The sequence below is a fragment of the Python bivittatus genome, unplaced genomic scaffold (genome assembly GCF_059951505.1).
Source record: "Python bivittatus isolate LINGU-HERP-01145 unplaced genomic scaffold, Pbiv_v1 ctg000480_np1212, whole genome shotgun sequence".
Taxonomy (NCBI): domain Eukaryota; kingdom Metazoa; phylum Chordata; class Lepidosauria; order Squamata; family Pythonidae; genus Python; species Python bivittatus.
In genome coordinates this window covers 107,158,726-107,181,863 of record NW_028277075.1, presented here as the reverse complement: position 1 = coordinate 107,181,863, position 23,138 = coordinate 107,158,726, and the positions used below count along the sequence as shown (strand labels likewise).

General features: G+C 38.5%; 1 protein-coding gene across 4 annotated transcripts in view; it reads right to left on the bottom strand.

Annotated features, from left to right (window-relative positions):
• Positions 1 to 7,500: 7,500 nt before the first annotated feature.
• GAD1 (glutamate decarboxylase 1) overlaps positions 7,501 to 23,138 on the bottom strand; it is a 54,312-nt gene continuing 38,674 nt past the window's right edge. For 2 of the 4 annotated variants that reach the window (XM_007437277.2, XM_088145197.1), the window contains 11 exons: positions 22,517 to 22,629; positions 19,279 to 19,394; positions 19,018 to 19,097; positions 18,779 to 18,833; positions 17,238 to 17,354; positions 16,390 to 16,454; positions 14,669 to 14,747; positions 13,874 to 14,023; positions 13,088 to 13,195; positions 12,427 to 12,516; positions 7,501 to 10,552 (listed from right to left, as the gene is read on the bottom strand). In XM_007437277.2, the coding sequence (XP_007437339.1) occupies positions 10,379 to 10,552; positions 12,427 to 12,516; positions 13,088 to 13,195; positions 13,874 to 14,023; positions 14,669 to 14,747; positions 16,390 to 16,454; positions 17,238 to 17,354; positions 18,779 to 18,833; positions 19,018 to 19,097; positions 19,279 to 19,394; positions 22,517 to 22,629 (1,147 nt within the window). In that variant the 3' untranslated portion in view covers positions 7,501 to 10,378. The remainder of the gene's footprint in view (positions 10,553 to 12,426; positions 12,517 to 13,087; positions 13,196 to 13,873; positions 14,024 to 14,668; positions 14,748 to 16,389; positions 16,455 to 17,237; positions 17,355 to 18,778; positions 18,834 to 19,017; positions 19,098 to 19,278; positions 19,395 to 22,516; positions 22,630 to 23,138) is intronic. The other 2 variants (XM_088145195.1, XM_088145196.1) reach the window with 2 other exon arrangements.

The following is a 23,138-nucleotide window of genomic DNA, read 5'->3' as shown; positions in this document are numbered from 1 at the left end:
TGTAGTGTGTTAATAAAACCTTTCTGGCCCACTGCAGCCCCTGTAGTTTGGAAGGGCTGGACTTTGGACAAAAGAGGGACTTTTGTCAGAATTTTTACAGATGATCCATAAAGTTGGGTCGCTTCAGTTCTTTGCAGTACAACAGCTGCATTTGGGGGACGATGGTAGGTTTTACAGAGAGCTGAAGACCAGCAGGAATTTAAATGCTCTGGTAAGCAACCACTCACTGACACCCTGAGCATATTCTCAGGGTTTTGTATATAAAACCAAATGGCTGCCCTTTGACCCTTGAAGAATTTGGTACTGGTTAGCCTGCTTCCTATGACTTGTACGCCCAGAAGCTTTCCGTATATCGTGAAGCAAACAAGATTGCCCTGAACAAAAACAAGCTATCATCTAAACTCTCCATGGGACCCAAACATTTGCTATGATAGCAGCACTCACTGCTCCTGCTTCACCAAAGTCTAAAACACCGATGATCTCATAAAATTAACTGAGAGCCAGCTGGTGTAGTGGATAAGGTGATGGGCTAGAAACTGGGAGACCAGGAGTTCCAGTCTTCCCTTAGGTAGCGAAGCTGGCACGGTACTGTTGTGCAAAATAAAGGCAGAATGTAACTCTAATAATAATTTTAAAATTACTGAAGGATCATTTCTCACCTACAGCATCAGTCATTATATAGAGATTTAAATTTCATAACAGAGTTCAACAACCAGAAAAAGCATTACTAATTTTATTGCAGAGCTGTGTTGTTTATCACAATATTGAAATGGTGGGGACTTTTTGGAAGAGGTGCTGAGGAATAACGTATGTGAAGTTTATGATGAAGGACTTCAACAGAGTCTTTTGTCTGCACCAAAATAGACATTTGCAGTGAAACTGCACCAGGACAGTACAGGATAATGAAGATCCCAGCTGTATCATGTTCAGAATGTGTAACAAGGAGCAGTGCTTGTAAGTAACAACATTAACCAAGGGCCAGGAGCAAGATGGAAGCTGACTCTGGGTCTGGACTATCTGTAATCAAGAAAGGCCTTTTACATCCAATATTTCTACAGGTGCCTCTTCCCAAATTGTTGAGGGCATCGTGTGTTCTCTGACTACAGCAGAAGGAAGATTAATGTTGCTGGAAGCTGCAATGTAATGTATAAAATGGCACTTTTTTAGGGAAGTTTCCAAACATTGTTACAGAAAAGGTACTAAAAAAGAATTTAGGAAGGAACTAAGTCCTTCCTAAATTCTTTCCAGAGAATCGGTGTCCAAAGACACACATCATTGCTACAGGTTAGTTTACAGAAGTATTTATTACATTTCTTAAAATGTTTTCTGAGACACTGGAGAGTTTTGTAAGCATTCTTTACAGTTGATTCATAAAAGAGTTTGGCTTAAAACACAGCAGCCCCTCAACAAAACAATTTGTATGATGACATTTTCAGTCCATGTGTTTCATAAACTAAGTTACCAGTATTGGAAGAAAAAAAATCTTAGATCCCTTAAGATATTAGTTCAAAGAATATTTAAACAGCACTCACACCTTGGCAACCCTTACAAGTGATCACAAATTTACATTTTCAGCATAAGAGACCCACAATACGAAACTAAGACTTTAACATCTGGAAGGAATAAATAAAAATCAAAATGGCAGAAAACAGAAAAAAACCTCACGGGGGACTTTTTAAATTGGAAAAAAATTGCATTCCATCTCATCCATATCATTTCAAAAGCTTTTTGGTCACAAAACAGAGATTTCTGTATTTTCAATCTATTTTACCATATTTGTCATAATTCAGTTTATGACTGCTGTCATGGAAAAGGCTAGTGCTTTTATCATTCAGGTTATGCTCACTTCCCACAGGAAAAGGCAATCTAGGTTTTTCTCAAGAGCTGTTCAGTGAAGCAACAAAAATATTTGCTTCAGTCTCCATTCTGCTGCCTAATATTTTCTCCTTTTCTAAAACAACTAAAGAAGCAAAATAAGTACACAGACATGTTCAGATTGGCCCATCTCTGAATGGTTACTTTGAATTTGCTCTTCTCTTTACATTAACAGTTGATTGTTAGCACAGTTGTTAGCACAATTGATGATCAGGCACTCAACTGCCTTGCACAAACATCTTGGGTGGGGTAGGGTGGGGCAGAGTGCAAGGGAAAAATCCTTTGTAGAAATTCACTCCCATACAAAAACTTCGACTTTCATTTCATGTTGAAAAATGTAGTCTAAGCCCTAAAATATACTTAATTTAGATTACACCCCCCCTTGTTCAAAGACTGGGGGGGGGGATCAAAAGACCCATGTTGTGCTTATTTGCACGGGCTCATTTTATAGGCAATACATACAAGAGGCTTGCTATTCATGACTTCTGTTGAAAAATAATCTCTTCTGCCTTATCTTGCATAACAAATACGGTGCAAAATGAGAACAAGGAAGCTTTTTCTATAGTGGAAAATAATTCAATTGGAGATGATTCCTCTCAAGCTAGATCTCTTACTCGAGGCACAAATTAAGTGGCTTAAATTTTCCTATTTTGAACACATTATATGAAGACCTAGCTCTCTGGAGAAGAGACTAATACTGGGAAAAGCAGACAGAAAGAAAAGAGGAGGACCAGCAGCAAGGTGGATGGACTCAGTTACAGTGGCAATGAGTGCACCATTTGAAGACCTGAAAGGGACGGGTCATCATGGAGAAAATCTATTTATGTGGTCACTAGGAGTTGACACCAACTTGATGGCACATCATCAATCAGTCAATCAATCAGTGTCACTAAGGTCTATAAATCTAGACATATATATCTGTGAAAAGCTGCTTCTGCCCATATGAATCTGCCTACAGGTCACAGTCATCTTCTGAAGCTAGCTTTACAAAATCACTAAAAAAGGTGGGAATACAAGCCAAGCCCTTTTCTGTGGTGGCACCCCAATGATAAACTACACTAGTCCCACGTTTGATGGATTTTAGGTGGGAAAACATTTTAACTGAGTTTGGTTGTTAATGGATTTTAGTTATGATACCTACATTTTAAAAAAATTCTCTGCTTTTTCTGTGTCTGAGGGTAATATCTTTTATTTTGTTACATTACTTAATTTTTTTAGGGGTTTTATATATTTTGTTAGGAAAGGATTTTCATCTGTTTTGGAGATATTTCTCAGCAGTCCAGAAGTATTTTTAGAAATGATATCAGATCAGCTAAGTCTTAGACTTAAATGCAATCTAGATATGCTATGTATATATGAAAAATATATACACAGGAAGAGCAATGAGGATGCCTTATGTAGAGAGGTCATACTCCAAGTAGGCTCTTCTCTTAATGGAAAAATCAGAAATTGGCTGAGAAAGTCATTGGAAAACATATGGAAAATTATAGTGAAAATCCTAAATAGAATTAACATTGTTAAAGAAACAAGAAAAACTTCCAACAGAAAAAAAATAATAAGACAACCCATAGGTGTGATATAACCCTGACCAGTTTGCATGATTGCAAATTTCAGTATGGCAATTCTTTCCCCACCTACCGAATGAGATAGTTTTGTCATATGAACCACCCAGATTATCAAGAGAGAAACTAATGCCATCAGAAACATTGAGTGTTGGTGAGGGAACTTTCCACAGTTCTAGCTTTAGTTCTGGATAGCCTAAGGGGCTGCCATTTTAATTTACCACAGTGTCCTGGTGTGGCAGTGTGATCAATTGAAAATACCCATTCATAACTGTTCACTGCTGCCACCATGGAAGCAGCCAATGTAGGAAGGGACCAGCTGAGGGCCTTCCACTCAGCCTTGGTGCTCCACACACTCAAGAAGATGATCTGCACTAAATATAATGGTGAAACCAGAAGTAAACATGAGTTGCTCTGAGGATAAAGTAACCCACAGAACACTCCTGGGAAAAGTGACTCCCTGATGAATCTCATTTCCACTGATGAAAATTAGGTGTAAGAGACTAAGAGGCTAATGAGCAGACCCTTGCCTGATCACTGATGGGAAATGAAACTCCTTCTTAGCTTACCAGGCAGCAGGGAATTCTTTGGTTGTTTCTGCCCTTCCCCAAAACATTTGCACCCTCCTATGAGAAACCGTTGCCCCTGTGGCATAGATATGTACGAAGGGAGTCAAAGCCTGTAGCCCTCAACACACTGGAAAGGAGGTCTAATTGGACTTAGCGGGATGGCTTCTGCATAGACAAGATTTGGCTTGTATTAAAAGGCATGCTGGCACTGAGGAGGGAACTGATGAAACCTGGGAAACAGTCTTGAAACTCAGGCAGATCCTCAGAGGCTATCGCTTCAACTCCTTGGAGACCACTGGATGCTGAAAGCCCCAAGGAGGACAATGTTCCTGCTTGGAGTGGTGCATACCACTTCTGCTTCCAGGGCGATTTTTACGACCATCTTCAGAAAAGAAAAAATCCAAATGTATTGCAGTTTTAACTTGGACACTTTATTGCAAACTCCCAAACAAAGATCTAATTGGCAAGGAAGGGTAGGAAAAGTAACCTACTACTGACTCAGCAGTTAAAAAGGGCCATCATTAGTTGTAAATAAATAAATCCTCCATGTATGAAAAATAGCAATCCTCGGCCAAAAGGGGGAAAAAAAAAGATTAATCAAATAGCCTCAAATAATTCTCAGCTTTTTTTTTCATACATTGATAACATTGGAATAATAATTCAGAAACAAGTTAGTATTTCCACTAATTTTTAAAAAAAAGCTTTATAGTGAAACAGTGACATAAATGTTTTAAAAATGTGTTATCTTATTACTTGTTCTGATTCCATCCTTTTTTTAGGAGCTTAGGATAGCGTAGCTCCCAACTCCTGCAATTCTCCCAACATCACCTAACCATCTTCATAGCTGACAGATGATTTTGACCTTGGTGAAATGTGACATTCTACTTTCTCAGCAGCAGCCTTTGTCATGGATTACTACTAATGTTTCTGTTTGGTGACCTCAGCATTTATAGAGCAAGTCATCAGCAGAAGACCTTTTCTGCACTGCTCAATTTGCCCCTATTACGACTGGGTTAGAGAGTAAGCCATCTTAATTTGCATCCCTTAATGATATTAAATGGCATTTACAGGGAGGTATTCTTGAAATATTTACCAGCCTTTGGGTAACATTTTGTCCATGGAATCATCCATTGCCGATATGAACAAATCAGCTGACTGGCACACTGGTGCATCGCAAGAAGTGTAGAGGGAGAAAGTTAAGAGAAGATTCTTCAGTGTAAGACTGGAAGCCAGAATTGATGTGGTTGGGTGGCTCTCATGGCAAGATCAGCTTTGGCACTATGGGGAACTGAGCAAAACCCCCAAGCATTCAATAAGACAAACAGTACTAACATATGATTCATATTTAGGTAAAGATTAATCCTTCTCAGGCTTATCCTCACATCCCCTTAACATCAGCATGAGCACGCTCCAGCAAACACTTTTTAATGCCTTGTCCTCACACCGTTGCGTTCATCTTGTCCCTGACCCACAGCTAAGGGAGCTTCAGAGTATCTTCAGTTGTCCAATTTTCAAGTACTGTAGTATATTCCCTCACCTCCCGAAAAGATTTTTTCCGTGAATCTGATCCAGTATGCTTCACTGATAATATGGTTGATGACATGGTTGAGTGTTGGCATCTGTGCAGCTCTGCAGACATGCCCCATCCTTTCTGATCACTGGGCCCTGCCTGCCGCAGCCATTTTGGCTGGGGCTGCAGGAGACTCTGGATATCTGCCCACGTAATGCCTGACTGGATCATTCCAAAACATTTGTCAGCTGTTATATGGGCACCCACAGACACACACACATATAGGTTTAGTATTCTTTTGAAAGAGTGCTAGGCCTGGGTTTGAAAAACAGGACCAGCACCCTCTTGAGAGAACACTAATTGTGTGCTACACAGCAGACTGATTTAAGATGGATGAGAAAGCCAGATTCTGCCAGTTGTATGTTGCTGATTCTGTCACAAATGAGCACCTCACAGATTTTCTGCTCCTTCTGCCAACAAGGGATTTCATGTGGTTGTGCTTTTTACTATTTGTATTACTTTCAAGGTGTACAATTTTGTCTCCTCCACGGCTGCTTTCAGGTGCTGCTAGCCACAGCCACTGGCAGTCCCCATTACCGTTCTTTTGCGTGACTAGTCAAGGTAGAAGCTTGCTCAGTACTGATTGCTCCCTCTGGCTTCACCCTGTGCTTCTCTTCCATGCCTGTGACCTGACAGCCAGGCTAGTTTGGGACACAGGTTTAGCACTTTCAGAAGAGCTCTACACCCATATCCAGACCTAGCCCAACTGGCAGGTCACGGGTGCACAGCTCTTCCCTGCCTGCAACCTGCTAGATAGGCAGCTTGACAAGTGGCTGAACCAACCATTCTAAGCCCCGCCCCTTCTCATGTTAAGAGCAGTTGGTTCCAGCTGGCAGGTGAGGCTTAAGGAAAGGGAAACAAAGGCAGGAGAATTGACCAATCACGCCCCTTACCTTGACCCACATTCAAGCACCACAAGGGAACAAGTCACTGGCCTCTTCACTAAGGCTGAATAGGGATCTGTGATGAAGGCAGTTCATCAGTTTATGCCAACATACTTTTCTTCTGACTGACAGACAGGAGGATAGCACTTCAGTGTAGCTTTGTGATTATGTCCTTTTTTTTTTTTAATCTGCGCTCAGTCGTTACCGACTCTGCAGTGACTGCTTGGACGAGTCCTTGCAGTTTTCAAGGCAATTGTTTCGGAAGTGGTTTGCCAGAGCCTCCTTCCTAGGGCAGAGCCCAGCCGGCGAGTGCAGGAGGCGGGGTTTCCGTTGCTTTGCGCCCTTTTTGGGCGCGCATGGTTTTTCGCGCTTACTGGCAACTGCTCCCGACTCCTTTTTTGCAAGGCGCCGCCAGCATTTTTCCTCCCACCGGAGTGAGAGTCCCCATTTATCTACTCACGTAGGTTTTTGAACTGTTGGGTTGACAGGAACTGGGGAGGAAACAGGAGCTCACCCTGCTAACGCGAAGGCTGGACTCGAACCACTGAAGCGTCGACCATTTCTGGCTGGCAACTTTCAGCGTCATTAAGCCGCTGCGCCACCACGTCCCCCATGATTATGTCCTAGACCACCACAATCATGGACATTGCAGAGGAGGGGAAATCTGCTGTTCCCCCAGATGTTGCTGTATTAAAACTCTCAACACTCCCAGCCAGCAAAAAAAAATAGTAAAGTAAATGTGAAAAAGAAAAAAAGGAAAGGAAAAGAAGAGACAAAGAAAAAAGGAGATAGGAAAAAAAAAAAAGAACAGAAAACATGAATAGATGACAGACAGACAGACAGAGATGAGAGAGAGAGAAGTGGCTTCTGATCTTCCTTTCGGCAGTTATGCATACAATTCTAATCAAATCTCTCTCTAAGATTACATCATAATTCCCTTCTTTCTACAACCTATTCTTTCTAATCATCAAAACCCCAAGTCACAAAATCATTTTTCTTTGTCTCTTCTGTTTCTTTCTTTTTTCTTTTTCACATTTACTTTACTATATTTTTTTCTTTGAATGTATTTCTTATTATGTATGTAAAATCTTTTAATAAAAACTATTTAAAAAAACACTCCCAGCCAGCATATACAATATTTAAAGGAGTGTCTAGCAACATCAGGAGCCTCAGCCACATTGTAGCTAACAATATGTGACCAACTGGCAATATGGCCTTATCTAAAACAAAACAGTGATTCTAGAACAGATCCTTATGCACAGAAATAACAGGAACCTTAAATGGACCTTAACTTTCCATTTCTAAATTGCAATCTGAGTGATCAGACAACAAAAAGAGACTAATCTTTTCTCTATAGCCTTGAATCAATTATATAGAAGGAATCGTTTACTGAAAGAAGTTGTTTGGAGCCTGGGAGGGACTACAGACTGTGCAAAGATCTTTCCAGGCTAGTGGGAAAAAAAGGCCCATGTCATAGTACATTTATAAAAATACAGATGTCACTTATTTTTTATTTCCAAGAAAATGCTTCAGTATTTGAAGATCAGTTATAGATAGCAGATGTTAGACTCTTCTGAGCAGCTTCTCAATTGTTCCATCCATATGATGGGTAAAATACCATATGGACACTTAACACATTAAAAGTAGTCTAGTCACATCACAATTTCAGAAGGGGTCATCACTTTAACACAAAAGAAAGAGCCAAGTGAGTGAAGGGGGCACTAACATCAAGATAAAATCATGTGGATTCTTAAAATATACTCATTGCACACTTGGAAAACCCTGGGACCAAAAGATGAAAAGCTACACAAACATTCATTAAAATATTGCTAATACTGTCAACAAAACAGTTTTAATAAAATCCAGGCAATAAAGAACAGATATGGTTACCTGGGCACAATTCTCACTGATTTACACACATGCTATTTATCTCAGCGGACATGTGTGCAACTATCTCTGTGCATTAAAGTAATCCTTACAGATTATTATGCATTAGAAACATGAAGCCTTCATGGAAGCTAAACAACAACTGCAGGATATTTAGGAAGGCTTCAAGTTAGCAGATGTCATTTGACTAAAATCATTTTGCTGCCTGTCCTGTGACTTTGCTTGCCTTCTAGTAGTGTGGTCAAAAACTCCGGCTGCCTAGCTAATAAAAATGAAGGTGAATCTTATAGTTACATAATGCAATAATTATTGTAGCCATATTTAAAATATTCAGTGTTGAGCTTCTCTTTTTTCGTATAAAAGCCAAAGGGCAAGCAAGTTACCCTTCTGCCATTAATGAGGACATGATAGCACCTTCAGAGGATTGCTCCCAATTGCTGGGGATCTTGTCATAGGATTTCTGTAAACCAATGGCCCTGGATTGTTATGAGAATAGAGGGTCCTTTGTTTAAACATTCATGAATCACTAAAAATGCATTAAATGTGTAGTCAGATCACAGCATAATTAGTAAAAGTGACATTTCTATTAAAGTGAAAGGATTTCATTAGGCTTAAATCTGTATGGTTGGATAGTATTAGAATGTAGTATTGGAATTCCTGATAAAGTAAAATTATCTGCTAAATTATTGTGTTAAGGGCATATTATATAAATGTGTCAACTATTTTTTAATCTTCTCTTTGGCTCACAAATACACTAAATACCAATAAACATTATTTAGAACTTTGATAATTATATAAATAGGCTACAATACAAATGGAAGAAAATACAAGACAACTCTTTAGCATGGTAAATTCTTTGCATATAAAGAAGCAAATAGTTCATATACCTAGAACTGGACAGTTATCTTGCTGGAAAACTATTACATTTAATTCCTTTCCCTCTCCCACCCCATTTAACAGTAATGTACACAATCTACACAAGTGAAATTCTAAAAAATACATCAATAATATAATCTATTACAACAACTCAGCTACTATTATTCCCCTGTTATGACAGCTAAAGGGATATACATACAGCTAAACTACTCATTTGGATTTGCTTTCTTCTTTTTTTTTTCATATATTAGAGAAACGTCAATAAATAATTTTTAAATAACATTCATCATTTACCATCATTCCTAAGAATCTACATCTTCAAAAATGTTTTCTTCACCAGCTTTACCTGGGATCCTTATCACCTGTAAACTGGTTGTCATATTACTTACTTCTTGATAGAAACAACAGGCCTCTTACACTCCTTTCTGAAAAATGCGGAAAATCTACACATGCTGGGTAAGCTTATACTGATTTCAGTGGGACTTAAAAATGTGTCATATAGGGTTGGCCACGTCCATTCAAATTAATACAGAATAGAGATATGGAACCCAGTATTACTGCTGATGATGTTTCAGTAAAATCAGTGGAATTAATGCTTCAGTACTATATCTGAAATGGGAATGTTGGTCTATCATCTACCAAGGATTGATCTGGTGAAGCCCCCTTGGCATGAACAGGGCTTCAGAAGAGCAGTCCATGATAAGAAATGCCTGGAACTACCTTTATGTTTACCATTATTTATTTATATATTCTCTTTATATACATATAAAGTGTATGTTGTGTGTGTATCTGTGTTTGTGCAGATAAAATATGTATACAAACACCATACATCATCACACTGTACATATTGTGCAGAGTTCTTCATTAGTTATCTTAATGCAATTCGCTTTCAGGCAAACTAGAATTACCAGGCCTAAATAGCTGAATGATAAATTTCAAAATAATATGTTTATCCTTTGGTAAAATAATATATCAATTCCTATATATGTTTCAATAAATTATGGAAGCGGGCAATACTGTTTTTAAAGAGAGGGTCTCAGAAGAATCAAACACTTAGAAAGGGATCATCTTAAAATGTATTTTACAGAACTGGTTAAAAAAAGCCAGTACTGGAAAAGAGCGCTCTAGAGAAAAACCATGGCTCACTCAAGTGGATTACAGATCTTGCCCCAGTCGTTCTATTTCCTCAATCAAGAAGTCAATATCCGACTTGGTAGCTGCAGGATTTGAAATCACCATTCGGAAGAAGTTGACTTTCTCTCCCTGAGGCTGATATCCAACCATTGTGGTGCCTGTTTCCATCATCAGAGCTTTGACCTTGGGCGCCACCTTTAGATTCAAACAAGAAAGGAAAGAAGTTCAGGACTCAGTTTCTCCCTCTGAAGGAGAAGACTATCACGTCCGCAAGGAAGCAAGGCTTGATGTGGAGAAAACACAGACTGGGTGAAGAAGAAATCAGTACATCTGAAGGGCAGCCTTTCTGTGTTCTCCTGAAATTCTGGTTTTTGCAGGCCCAACATACTGGGAGGGTACCAAGATATGGAAGACACGCTGATGGCACTTTGAAACTGGTCCTTTGTTGCTTTTATTTTATAAAATATAACTGGGTTATGAAGCTAAAGATACACAAAACCATTTGGTGGTGGACAGATAGCTTCAGTCAGATGATTTCCTCTCCTGACAAAAAGTGTGAATCAGAATCATGGAATACCTCACCCCAAACCCAGAGGCAACCTAAGATATTTTGGCACTTGGGGCAGAAAATCCACATAGTACATTTGGTGGTGGTAAAAGTACATAAATAAAATCAGCAATTTGCTGGTCTTTAATGGTTCTCCCAAATTTGTTGTGAGCCTTGGCTATAAAATTAAGAAAGTACAGACTCAGGCCAAGATAAACAAAACTTCATTCCTAAAACAGCTGAACCAGTGTGATTATTGGTTTGTAATTCAATTGCATAATTACAGATCTAACTTGGTAATATCCATCCATTATGTAGCTTAGTTATTTTTTAAACCATTTTTTGCACTTGGAGTTACACCTGAGGCACATTTAAACCCAAGCTTATACATTTCATATTCATCTACGGTTGTATATCCATAATCCATTGGATACCTACATATGAGACCTATGTAATGCTTTCTATGTGGAGTGGCGTGGAAGAGAGTTTGAAGCATTCTGAGCATGCCCACAATGTACTGCTTTTTGAACCGCCCTGAAATAAATGGCAGCTGTGGCCCTTCTGCCCACATCAGTTAAGGACCAGGAAGCATTCAATGGTGTAAGTGGAAATGGTGGCTGAGTGCATGGATGTCTCTAATCAAGATCTGTAAATCAACAGAGAATACCAAGCCAACAGCATTGAGAGTATGCAGGAGGGCAGGAGCAGGGATCCAGGTTTGAGAGGGGAAAGAGAGGATCCCCAAGTACCTGCCACTCTGTCAGCCCTTTGAGATAGTCCAAACAAAATGAGGACTAACACTACCTTTATTGTAAGGTTACAGTAACAGAATCTTGCAAGTCTGAAAGCGCTTCCCCACTCCCCTGCCTTTAGTTTCCAGAGAACGAGGGAGGGTCCCTTCTGAGATGCTTTCCCCACCCCCATTTCTTCTGTGGGCTGAGATATCTCTTGTCTGACCCTTGTCTAGGCTGTGGCTCTTCCTCCTTCTGCCTCCCAAGGTTATTCTCACAGACCTTGGCACAACCTTGGCAGCTTTAAGACGTGTGGATGGGGAATTGAAGCCCGTCCATCTTAAAGTTGCCAAGGTTGAGAAACACTGGTCTAGACTATGCTGATTAGCTGTTCAGTTCTGAGCTTATAGAAATATTTGCTCTAGTTTTTAAACTCTTAAAGATTGAAAACCAGATGATTGAAATGCCTATCTAAACTTTTATGGATGAGTCTTAGAGGCCCTGCCTGCAAGAACTACCAAGCCATCAGGTAACAAAAGGCAAGAACATCCTGCTAGTGGCCCCAAATCTTTTGCAAATCCTTGTCTAGAGAACTTTACTCAACCTGTTTCCTTTGGAGCCTTCTAATCTTTTTGTTTTCCTAGGTACTGTAAGGATTTTGGTTTATATGTTTTATTCTGCTGTTTTTTAAAAAAGCAATTACTTCATTTTCTTACATTGTTTTAACTTTTTAATGTACATTGATTCAGAAAAATCTTTTGGTAAGTATTTTACAAAAATAAATAAATTACCCTATGTAGTTTTTCTCTTCTTTCTTCAGAGTCTGGCATCCCTCTGAGACTTGGTGGAATGTACCAGAAACAAACATTTGTGTGTTCGGGCTATAATATCATAAAGCAAAAGATTAAAAAAATTACAATGGCTGTTAATTTATACATTCATCAGAATAATGAATTTTCCTTGCTTACACAGTACTTTGTTTGCTGTGCCTTCTCATTTTGTCCTTCAAAGCTTAGGAAAATGAAGCAAAATGCGAGTGAATGTGCAAGAAAGCACTTAGGACATCACTCACACCCAGACAATTTGTACAAGAACAAATAGAGGTGTTTTCCAATTCACCATCACCACCTTTACCTAGCCATTTCAGCTAGGATTTGAGCCCATTGAACAACATATTTTCCTTTACTTAAGTAACAGATAGTAAGCAGGCAGTTAGAATGGAACAAAATATATTTCAAGGCTTTAATGATAAAGCCTGTTTTTGTTTTAAACGAGTTATGAATCAATTGAATTTCAGCATTATGTACCTCACTGATATCAACTGATTTCAGATTCTTCCATCTGTCCACCAAAGATCAAAAAGATAAAATAAAAGTAACCGGGCTGCATGGAAATTTTTCTGTTGCATAAATGCATAGTTTAATTGAAAGTGTTTTGTGGTCTACAACTTACCTCTCCTTCAAAAACCATCTCAAACTCATGTCTGTTTTTAATTTTATTATAAAGGTATTCTGACAATTCAAGACATTTGTTGATCTGACTTTCAAATCCCACTGTACCCTGTTTTGAAAAGAGGGGAGAAAAGGGTTATTTAATTCAATCTTATATTCTTCCTGCATCCTCTACATCAGTGTTTCTCAACCTTCGCAGCTTTCAGATGTGTGGACTTCAGCTCCCAGAATTCCCCAGCCACCCTTGGAGTTTGGAGAGTAAATCATTGAGATTTGGATTCAAACTATGTTTGCTAACTAAAACTGAACAGCAGTGAAGTATGGAATATTTGTAAAATGTTGAATGTATAGAACAACTTCATTTTTAATAATATAGTTTAGAGTTGTGCTTATTTCAAAAATGATGCAGAAGAAGTACTTTGGCCCTTGTGCAAGCAGAGCACTATTCTGCTACTTATTAAAATGGTCCCTTTTTTTAGGCTTTTGCATAAGCCCTAAAAACAGATACGGCTGGAAACATAGAATTAAGCCACTGTACATAAAATGTAGGCAGAATAGGAATTAGGTTCCAAATTTCATGAAGTGATTTGGCTTAGATAAATATTTAGAAAACTGCTTTCTCCTCTCCCCCATCCCTCATCTTAGAGCTTTTTCATCTGGGAGATATCACCATTTAAATCCATGATATATTTATGTTGTCTAAGAAGGTAAAGTCTTGTTGAATAGATGGGAATTGATTTCTGGTTAAATTTGTATAAAAATGCTCTGCATGTTGCTAACCATTTACCTTCGCTTTCCACATCAACCAGAATTTGAATATATCCACATGGCGCCCACATTGTATTGCTTTATCTCCAGTGTCATAGGTGATATCATATTGCTTATCTTGCTGAAACAGATATCCTGCACACATCTGGTTGCAACCTTGAAGTATACCCTGTTGCAAAAACATATTTTCTGAATATATGAAATCAAGTCACAGATAAATGCAGTGCTGCATGCATTAAACGTTACTGCATATGTGTCCACTTAGGCTTCTAAAATGGGCATGATCAGTTAAACCCTCTCATTTTTCTGAATCCCAGAGACAACAGTCTCCATCCTGCACCCCTATTTTCTCCCTCTGCTTCTTCTAGCAGAAAAAGAGATTCTGATTCCAGTCAATCCCAGAAAACCTCACAGCATAAAACATCCAATCGGGAAACACACATGTCATTTATCTATATGATATTTGACTCTGACCCCAAAGTCTGCAGTACTGAGAACATATCAATGGCATCCTATTTCATTCACACGTGTGGTATGGGAACACTTCTTGGTACAAGTGTTAATGACCCAAGAGCTAAGCAATGCAAAGAGGAATGAAGGATAGAGGAACTACACTCATCTTTTTAGAATCTTTATGGTTAACTAGGCTGCCCTCAAGGTTGTGGACACAAACGTCTACCAGGAACCTTAACTCCACTCACTGTAACTGACACTCAAGAGTCTCCCAACAGGAAAGGAATTCTTGCAGCTCATGTATGGTAGCTATGCCCTTAAAGGAAAAAGAGGGAGAGAGCATTCAATTTGTGAAGCAAACCTTTTCCCGAAGAAGAACGGCAGAACACTGCAACAGGACTCCCATCATCTTGTGCGGATTCCATGTGACTGAGTTGGCTCTGCAAAACAAAGGAACGTGCTTAGAAGCCATGGAATCGCAGGTGGTGATTTCTTATTCTCTTACATCAGGTAGGAGCAGTTCTGGCACCAGTGAGATCAGGATAACCTGCACATCCATGGTGAAGATTATACCATAACTAAAATATGTCAACCATGGTCAAATGGACTAATTAAAAGTCAGTAACCCAATAATAATTAACACATCTGATAAGGTTGGATAAACTAAAGGCAGGAACAGGAGAACAATATCTGTCCAGCACAAAGTCTGTAATTTTCAAGTGGCTCAGAGCCAGAAGCTATTTTAGCACAGCCTACATTTTTTTTTTATCCAAGCATGTCTTTCTCTCTTCCCCCCTCCTCATAGTTATCTTTCTGTCTTCTGTCTTCTCCTGTTCCTCCTACTTTCTCCTTTTAACAATCCTAAATGAACAACAACAACAACAAAAGATGGCCATTTGTAGCCAAATAAAAATTGGGGGTGACTAATCTATTGAGCCCAACCTGTCAATTGACACTAGGAGTTTTCAGACTTAGCTTATGCCTTTTAACTGCTGGTCAGATTATTTTTCAAAGGAATATACCTGATCTATGAAGAGAGCAAAAGATTCTTTCATTCTTTCAGGTTACCTTAGACCCTCTTTGAGATTATTTGTCAACACTTCTAGTAATTCTGGAGGAGCTAAGAAGAATGAATCTAGATAGTTGATATAGATAAGCTCCACCCCCCACCCTGGTCATCTGGAGGAGCTGCAGAATAGAAAGGTGATTCCCTAGGTTTTCAAGAGGGAACCACTGATTTCTAGAAGTGGATATATTGCTTGCAAAAGATTCCTGGTGAAAATATGGGAACTGAAAATCCAGGAAATAAACACATGTACCAACACTGTAACTTATCAGAATCTCAATAAGAAATAAAAATTAAATATCACTTTGATCTGCTGATACTTTCAGGGAATGAAAATTGCCACACTGCTATTAGAATTGTGTCCATAAGAGGGCTCCCTCAAGAATTAAGTTAGTGTATTAACTACTCAGCAGAGAGCTGACAGTAATTAATTGGCATTCATTACACCATCAGCTTATCATTATTGTCTCCTAAATAGCAAAATTAATCCTGAAGGAACAGCTGCCCTAAATGAATTTTCCACCCTTTCTGCAGCTTGTCATATTGCTTCCCCCACAAAATAAAACTATTTCAAGGCTTTGCCACTTTATATGCAATAGCAGTTTCTCATATTGTGTTCATTATATATTTATCAACATATTGGTCTTAGTAATGCAGCAGCTTCACACCAGGTAGGTCCCCACATAATTCCAGTTAATTATGACCTAATGCAGGTCAAAGACATTTTTGCAGCCCATCTTTCTAAAGTAGGTATGTCCCACTAAACTCAGGGTTCACAAATGCCACTAAAGACAATATTCACAAACACTGTAGATTTTTCACAGCAGGTGTTGCCGAATTATACTTTCCAGCACTGTCAAGATGGCTAAGAGGGGAGGGGAGACTGGGAGTTGTAATTCAAGTCCAACAACATCTGGGAACTCCCTCCCATTCTTGATGGTGGGGGGGGAGAGAATACATATTCCAATATATTTGTGAAATGTCATTTTTTTTCTGCAGAATTTAAAACTATGTACCTTTCTATACCGTTCAGCTTGTGACGATGCTTTCTGGACATTAGTAACCCACCTCCCCAGGCAGCCTGGAAAAGATGAGAAAAAAAAAACCTTGGGAAATCTGAATATTTTTAAAAGATTCTTAATTTCAGCAGAAAACTCAGTGCAATAATTCTCTCTAAAGGAGGAATGGTAGACATATTTTCCATGATCTTAGCAATGCAATAATTCACAGAGCTAATAGAACTTATGCTGTTTTCTTTGTAATGATTTGCATAGTAATAGTCTAACTTATGCATGACTACTCAAAAGCATATCCCACTGGCTGTATTTACATGACATATCTGGCCTGATCCATGGGTGAATGACTTACATGATGATCCTGCAGACAATCTAGGAAGAGTTATCCTGGTCATACTGGTCAACTGCCTTAGAAAGCATTTTTTGCAGTGATTGGTAGGCTTCTATTTCTTGCTTTTTTTTAATGTCGGCAATAATTGTTGTTTTTTTAATGTGGTAGGATCAATAGAAAGCTTAGCCTCCTCTCAACTGCCGTGTTTAACCATGACATATACCCACAATAAGTTAAAAGAAAAAAAAATATTGCCTGGAGCAGACTTATTTGCAGAGCTGTTCTAGTCTCTCATCTCTATGTCTGAGAGTTGACAGGGGAGTTTAAGTTGCAGAACAGTTAACCCTGGGTAGTTTGGATATGATCCTAGCCTTGCAGTGATTGGCGTATAACTTTGCACAATACACTAGATCTTCAACTGACTTGGTTAAGAATGTCATGCAAACATAGCCATTGAGTTTAATGGGGTTTATTTCCAGGCAAAGTGGGTTGGGATTATGCAGCTCTAGTCACTTACATCCACATGGAGCCAAAGATTATACTTTTCACAGATGTCTGCTATCTCCTGAATAGGATCAAAGGCTCCATAAACTGTTGTACCAGCAGTCGCAGTCACATAAAGGGGAACATACCCCTGTAAGGAAAAACACAGAATAAGCTCTGTTGTGAAATACACATTTTCAAATGAAATTGACATTGACTTAAACTATAATTGATCCCAAGTTCTTTTTAATTGTTGCATGTTCTTTCTTTGGCTTCTCCAAAAAACACAAAAGCAGATGATCAAAAAATACCTAATAATTAACAATAAATTGTAAAGGCAGTAATGCTCTGGAAATACGTTAAATAACTACAAGCACTGAAGAGATGTTTTCAGGTAATACATGATATCCTTCTATCAGAACACAAGATCTTTCTGCAATTGCTTAAAATTAAAATGTACAAAGCCTTGGTACTCAACATGACACAATCTCTCATCTCCCTAGCTTCTTTTATGGCCCTCGCTCCTCTCCACTGATTTATTATAAGAATGTGAAAATTAAATGTAGCCATTTTAAGGGTAGTTAAGATGGAAGAAAGTGCAATGGTGGGGGAGGAATCAACTGAAAAAAATAGATGAGTTAAAAAAAATGGGGGGTGGGGATTTACTCTGGATGACCCTGCTTTTTACTTTTACCACATATACATTCCTCATGCTTTCTGTGCAATCCAGATACTCAAATGTGACCCTCAACCCAAACTTGTGTACTCCCAATGTATGCACAACTTCTATCAGCGTAGGGATCATACTTGGTTTCACATCATGATATACTGAAGGCCTGGGACTCTAGATGGTTCAAGGGCCCATCAAAAAGTTGCTAGCAGGACATAAGTGAGCCCTGGCCATGCTTTTTGCACTCCTGAAGTAAAGTGTAACCTTAACGATGAGTTTGGTACGTATAACAAATACAGCTGCTCTTTTTTTTTCTTTTTTCTTTTAACTGGAATTGGTGATGAATCTTAATGGAAGTTAGAACTGTTTAGAGGTTGCCCTCCATGTGAATCTCACCATGAGACAACTGTAACAGTGAGACAATTGGGTAAGAGAAGATCATTGCATGAATCCATTCAAAGAGGAATGAAACGTACAAAGGAGGAGACATTACTAAAACATTACTATGAGAATACTTATTTTAGTTTACCAATATTCTCATAGGGTGAATTGGTTAAAAGAATTATGTGTTTGATCATCTTCAATTGTGTGCAACAAAATTTCAAGAACAACATGAGACCTTTGCTGAAGGACAAGGGGAATCCTTTCTAGAATTTGACTTCTAACAGGCAATAACTTGGAATAAGCTCCTTGTGGAAATGCACAAGTGGAATGTGGAGAGGGCCACTCATACCGTTTAGCTTGTTTGTTCTCATAGCTAACCTGCCTCTGAATATGATGAGTGAAGAAGGCAAGTTGATACACACTTATTTAGAAGTAAGTGCTACTGTGTCCAGATTGGAACTACATTCTAAACAAAATACAAAAATTAAATAGTTCTTTTCCTCTTTTTTTTTTTTAAATACCTTTTGTTTGGCATCCAGGATTTTGGCTTCTAGATCAGCAGGTATTATTTTGCCCCTGCAATCAAAGTGAAATGTGAAAGCCAAATCTATTGCATAAGAAGAACGAGAAAAAGACTAAATAGAAATGAAACAAGCCACAATAGCAGGGCATTAACTGATCTTGTTATTATGTCCTTAGCACTGTTCCATCCTGAACATAAACACAAGGACACCCAGGTAAAGATGCATAAAAATCTTACCTTTCATTGCACTTTACCAAAATCACATTTTCAGTACCAAAACCAAGTGCAGCTCCAGCTTTCTTTATTGAATAGTGACTCTGTAACAACAATCAACAGACGATTAATGTGCATTTGCTGTGATTGTCTTTGATTTCAAAAAGCTAAGGAGGAAGAAGGGAAATGAAACAGGATAGACATAGTCTCTCCAGCACAGGGCTGATGACAATAATCACAATATTCAGTAATCACATTAATGATAATTGAACTGATTGAGCTCACATGTTCTGAAGTAAAAAGGACCAGTTTAGGCACTGCAGCCATGCCTTTGGTTTTGACTTCTGGGAAATATTTATAGCGGGCGGCCATGATGCTATACATATTGGATATAGCGCCACCTATAATGAGAGTACCCAACAATAAAGTATTAGAAAAGTTAAAATAAGAAGTCTGATACTATGACACAGGTATAAACAGCATTCGTGAAATACGTTGTGAATGTAGCCATGAAAGCATTAATATCCAATGAACCAATAGGTAAAGGTTGAGGATAATCAACTCTGTTTTACTGAATGCTAAATCTCCAGTTTTATGAATATCACTTCCTCTTACGGCAGTTTGCAAAAAATCCTTCAAAAGTCATCAACGCTCCTCAGGAAATGGTGAACAAGATACCATTTCCTGAAATCTCTTCTTAAATACTGAGACCCAGACATTCTACTAGGCCCAGTTGATTTGTGTTATTTTGGATGCATGTAGTCATGGGTCCATGCAAGCACGAGCACATTGTTGCACTTCTGTTAAAAGAGAAGCATACTAAGGTTTTACTTAGTATGGTATTTTTAGACTACCTTATGCCATGGTGTCAGAAAAGCTTAGGAAACTTAACTTTGCTAACATTGAGGACTGCAATAATTAAAATAAGCAATACTATATGCATGGAAAATCAGTCTCCACAAATCAATATATAATATTAGTTCCATTTAATACAAGTAAGAGGGTCAGAACTTTAATTATGCAAGTTATGAAACAGCAGGATGTCCTTTGCTTGGCCCGAGGGAAAGTAATTTGGAGACTCCAACTGGGAAGCCAAAAATCAGGAGTCTAATAGCACCTTTTCCGAGTAACCAATTTTTGTTAAAAAGCATAAGCTTTTGTGAGCTACAGTTCACTTGATCAGATGCCATGGAGTATCCCTCTAGCAAAAGGCTTCCAAAGCAGATCCTGATTTTATTTATGCATTTATTTTTCAAATGTATATACGCCACCCCTCTCACTTGTTGCTGGGAAGATCTGCCTGGCCCTTCAGGGATGGGCTTTCCTTCTTTCATTTTCTGTCCCATCATTGCCCCTCTAATGATGGGGATTATGTTTAGCCTGTAGAAGAGTTCTGCAGAAAGCCATTTCTACAGTTCCTTCAGGGACAACAATCTTCACACAGCTTAGCTGTTCCAAGGCACCAACACATGATAAGGGTGGATAGCGTTTTGGATTCATTACTTCAGTCATTCTCCTGACAGCTCTGTAAAGATGGGCAGGACTTTATCCCACAATACACGACAGGTCTGACCCAATGGCTGAGTGATGGGATTAAGGCCAACCGCTGAGTTTGTGTTAGAAGTGACATTTTAATTCAGAAAGAAATGTACTGAAGGAAAAAGGCATATTTGGTCCTCTGTAGTTTTTCATTTAACATTACTGACCACTCACTATCTCCCATAGTGAAAGAAATACTGCTAATGGAAAAGAAGACCTATTTTCTTAATCTGAATACTATGATTTCCAGATCCTTTCTGGATTGCATCTAACAAAGGTTATTTCATTCACAACACTTCTGAGTTGCATTTATACCCAAACTAAATATTTTCCCCAAAGGTTGGAAAACAATTCCCCAAATTCCCAGCCAGAATGGCTCATAAGTGCCCATTATGTTTAAGCCATTAGCCATATTGACTGAGAACTCTTAGTCTGAAATCCAACACAGTTTGGGGAAGCCTTCTTAACAGCAACTTTCTGCATTCGACAGAACAAAATAATAAAAATTGAAAATTTCACAGGAATGTTTGTGGTATAGATTACTAGGCACATAACATTCAGTGTGTCAGAGAAATATTATTTAGCGAGAACATTGTAGGTACAAAAAAATCATTTCTGAGCACAACTCAGAAATTCACGTTGGTTTTTTAAAAAATTTATTTTATTTTACCAAAAATTGTTAAGTATGCTTTTCTTTGACAGAGATTGCAGGACTGTCTCTGCATCTGATACAGTACAATGTGACATTTGGGTTCACTGATTCAAAGAAATAGGTTATCATAAGGCTTAAACATAGGGAATATATTTGATTATGGAAGCAATGGCTGATTGGGCTTTTAGTGGAGACAGCCTGAGCATTTATCTGAAGGTAGCCATTTGAGTAGAAGGCATCAAAAGTAAAAGAGAAAATATTTCTTTTATATGTTTCTTGAGATCAACACCAGCACTGAGAGTCTGAATTCTCAATATGCTCAGTCTGGGAACACCTTGTATTGTTTAATAACTATCTGAAACACAGATAAATTTGGCTCCCATAGAACTCTCAGTTTCCCATCATGTGTTACATGGATCTAGAAGCCATCCAGCACTAGTGTGGGGGGTTATTACTGAGAGCTTGCCAAAGTCCACCACAAAAGGATTCAGCTACCAATCCTCAGAAACTCCCGGCCTGAACCTCTTTTTCTTTGCTGAGGTCATCTCCCCTTTATGAAAAAAAGGGGAAAAGGAGGATTGTGTCCCTCACTCACTTCACCATCTGCCTCTGAGGGAGAGGGAGTGGGGATGGGGAGAAAGCAAGTGGACACGGGGTGGTTGGGAAAGGAAGGAGGAGAGGGTCCACTCAGGAAAACAGGCTCGTTGAGGACATCTTGCTCCAGGGTTCCTCTAAACCTGTAGCAAGCACTGCTCTTAACTGTGGTGCAACCACAATTTCAACCACAGGTTTTTTTTAAAAAAAATACATTCTCTAAGAAAAGTCCTTGTAGATAGTCTGGCCCAGTAACTTTTCCAGTGGACCCTTGCTGTTCAGTACATATAACTCTAAGAGCATGCAGACTATCTGCTTATGTTCAGCTGCTGCCTGGGTTTTGCAGCATTGCTGACCACATGGGTACCAGAGAGAAGTCGTCAAGAATGGAATGGAACCTGACTGGAAACCCCTTATGGACTTTTTGCTGAAAAAAGAAAAAAATTAACTTGTGATTTATGGTTTTGATGATTAGAAAGGGTAGCTTATAGAAGAAGGAAATTATGATGTAACCTTAGGGAGAGAGGGTAAACTATAAATGCATTTATAACCACTGTCAAAAAGATCAGAAGCCACTTCTTTATCATCTTTTCTTTTCTTTCTTTTTCTATTTTCTTTCTTACTTATTCGCTATTCTTGATTTTCTTTGTTTCTTTTCTAATATTTGTATTGCTTTTATCTTGTTAAAAATTTCTTCAATAAAAATTATATTAAAAAAAAGAATGGGATGGAACCTACCAGGTGAGAATATTCCATCTCCATCTTTATTGGACCATCCAATAATCTCTCTCATTTTTCGAAGCGTTATTTGCTCCATAAGTACAAAAACAGGTGCAATTTCATACGTAAACCTGGATAAACAAAATACATAAAAAATATGTACTTATGAAATAAAACCTAATACATGTCTCACAACAATACATATGAAAATGTATAAACTTTCAGTAGCTGCTTTTGAAGTTAGTCTCTTATGAGACCCCAGTTATACTCCTATACTAAACTTGGAGTAAGCCTTCAGTTCAATGGGCCTTATTTCTGGTTTACACGTGTAGAATCATATTACAAATAGAATAACAGTCTATTTCAGGGAGAGGAAAAAAGGAGAAGAGTTGTGGAACCATAACATCTATTTATTCAAAAAGGTGGTAAGATAATCCCCGTCTGTCTGTCTGTTGTCTGTCTTTCCATCCATCCATCCGTCCATCCATCTTAATAGGAATGTAAAAGAATATAGATAATTGCATTACATCAGAACAGATTATTTGTCCCTCTCTAGCCCATTATAGTCTATAGTAATTAATGGAAGCTGACATCACCAGCTTATCCTTGGAGAGAGAAATAGGGGAAGGGAAAAATGCCA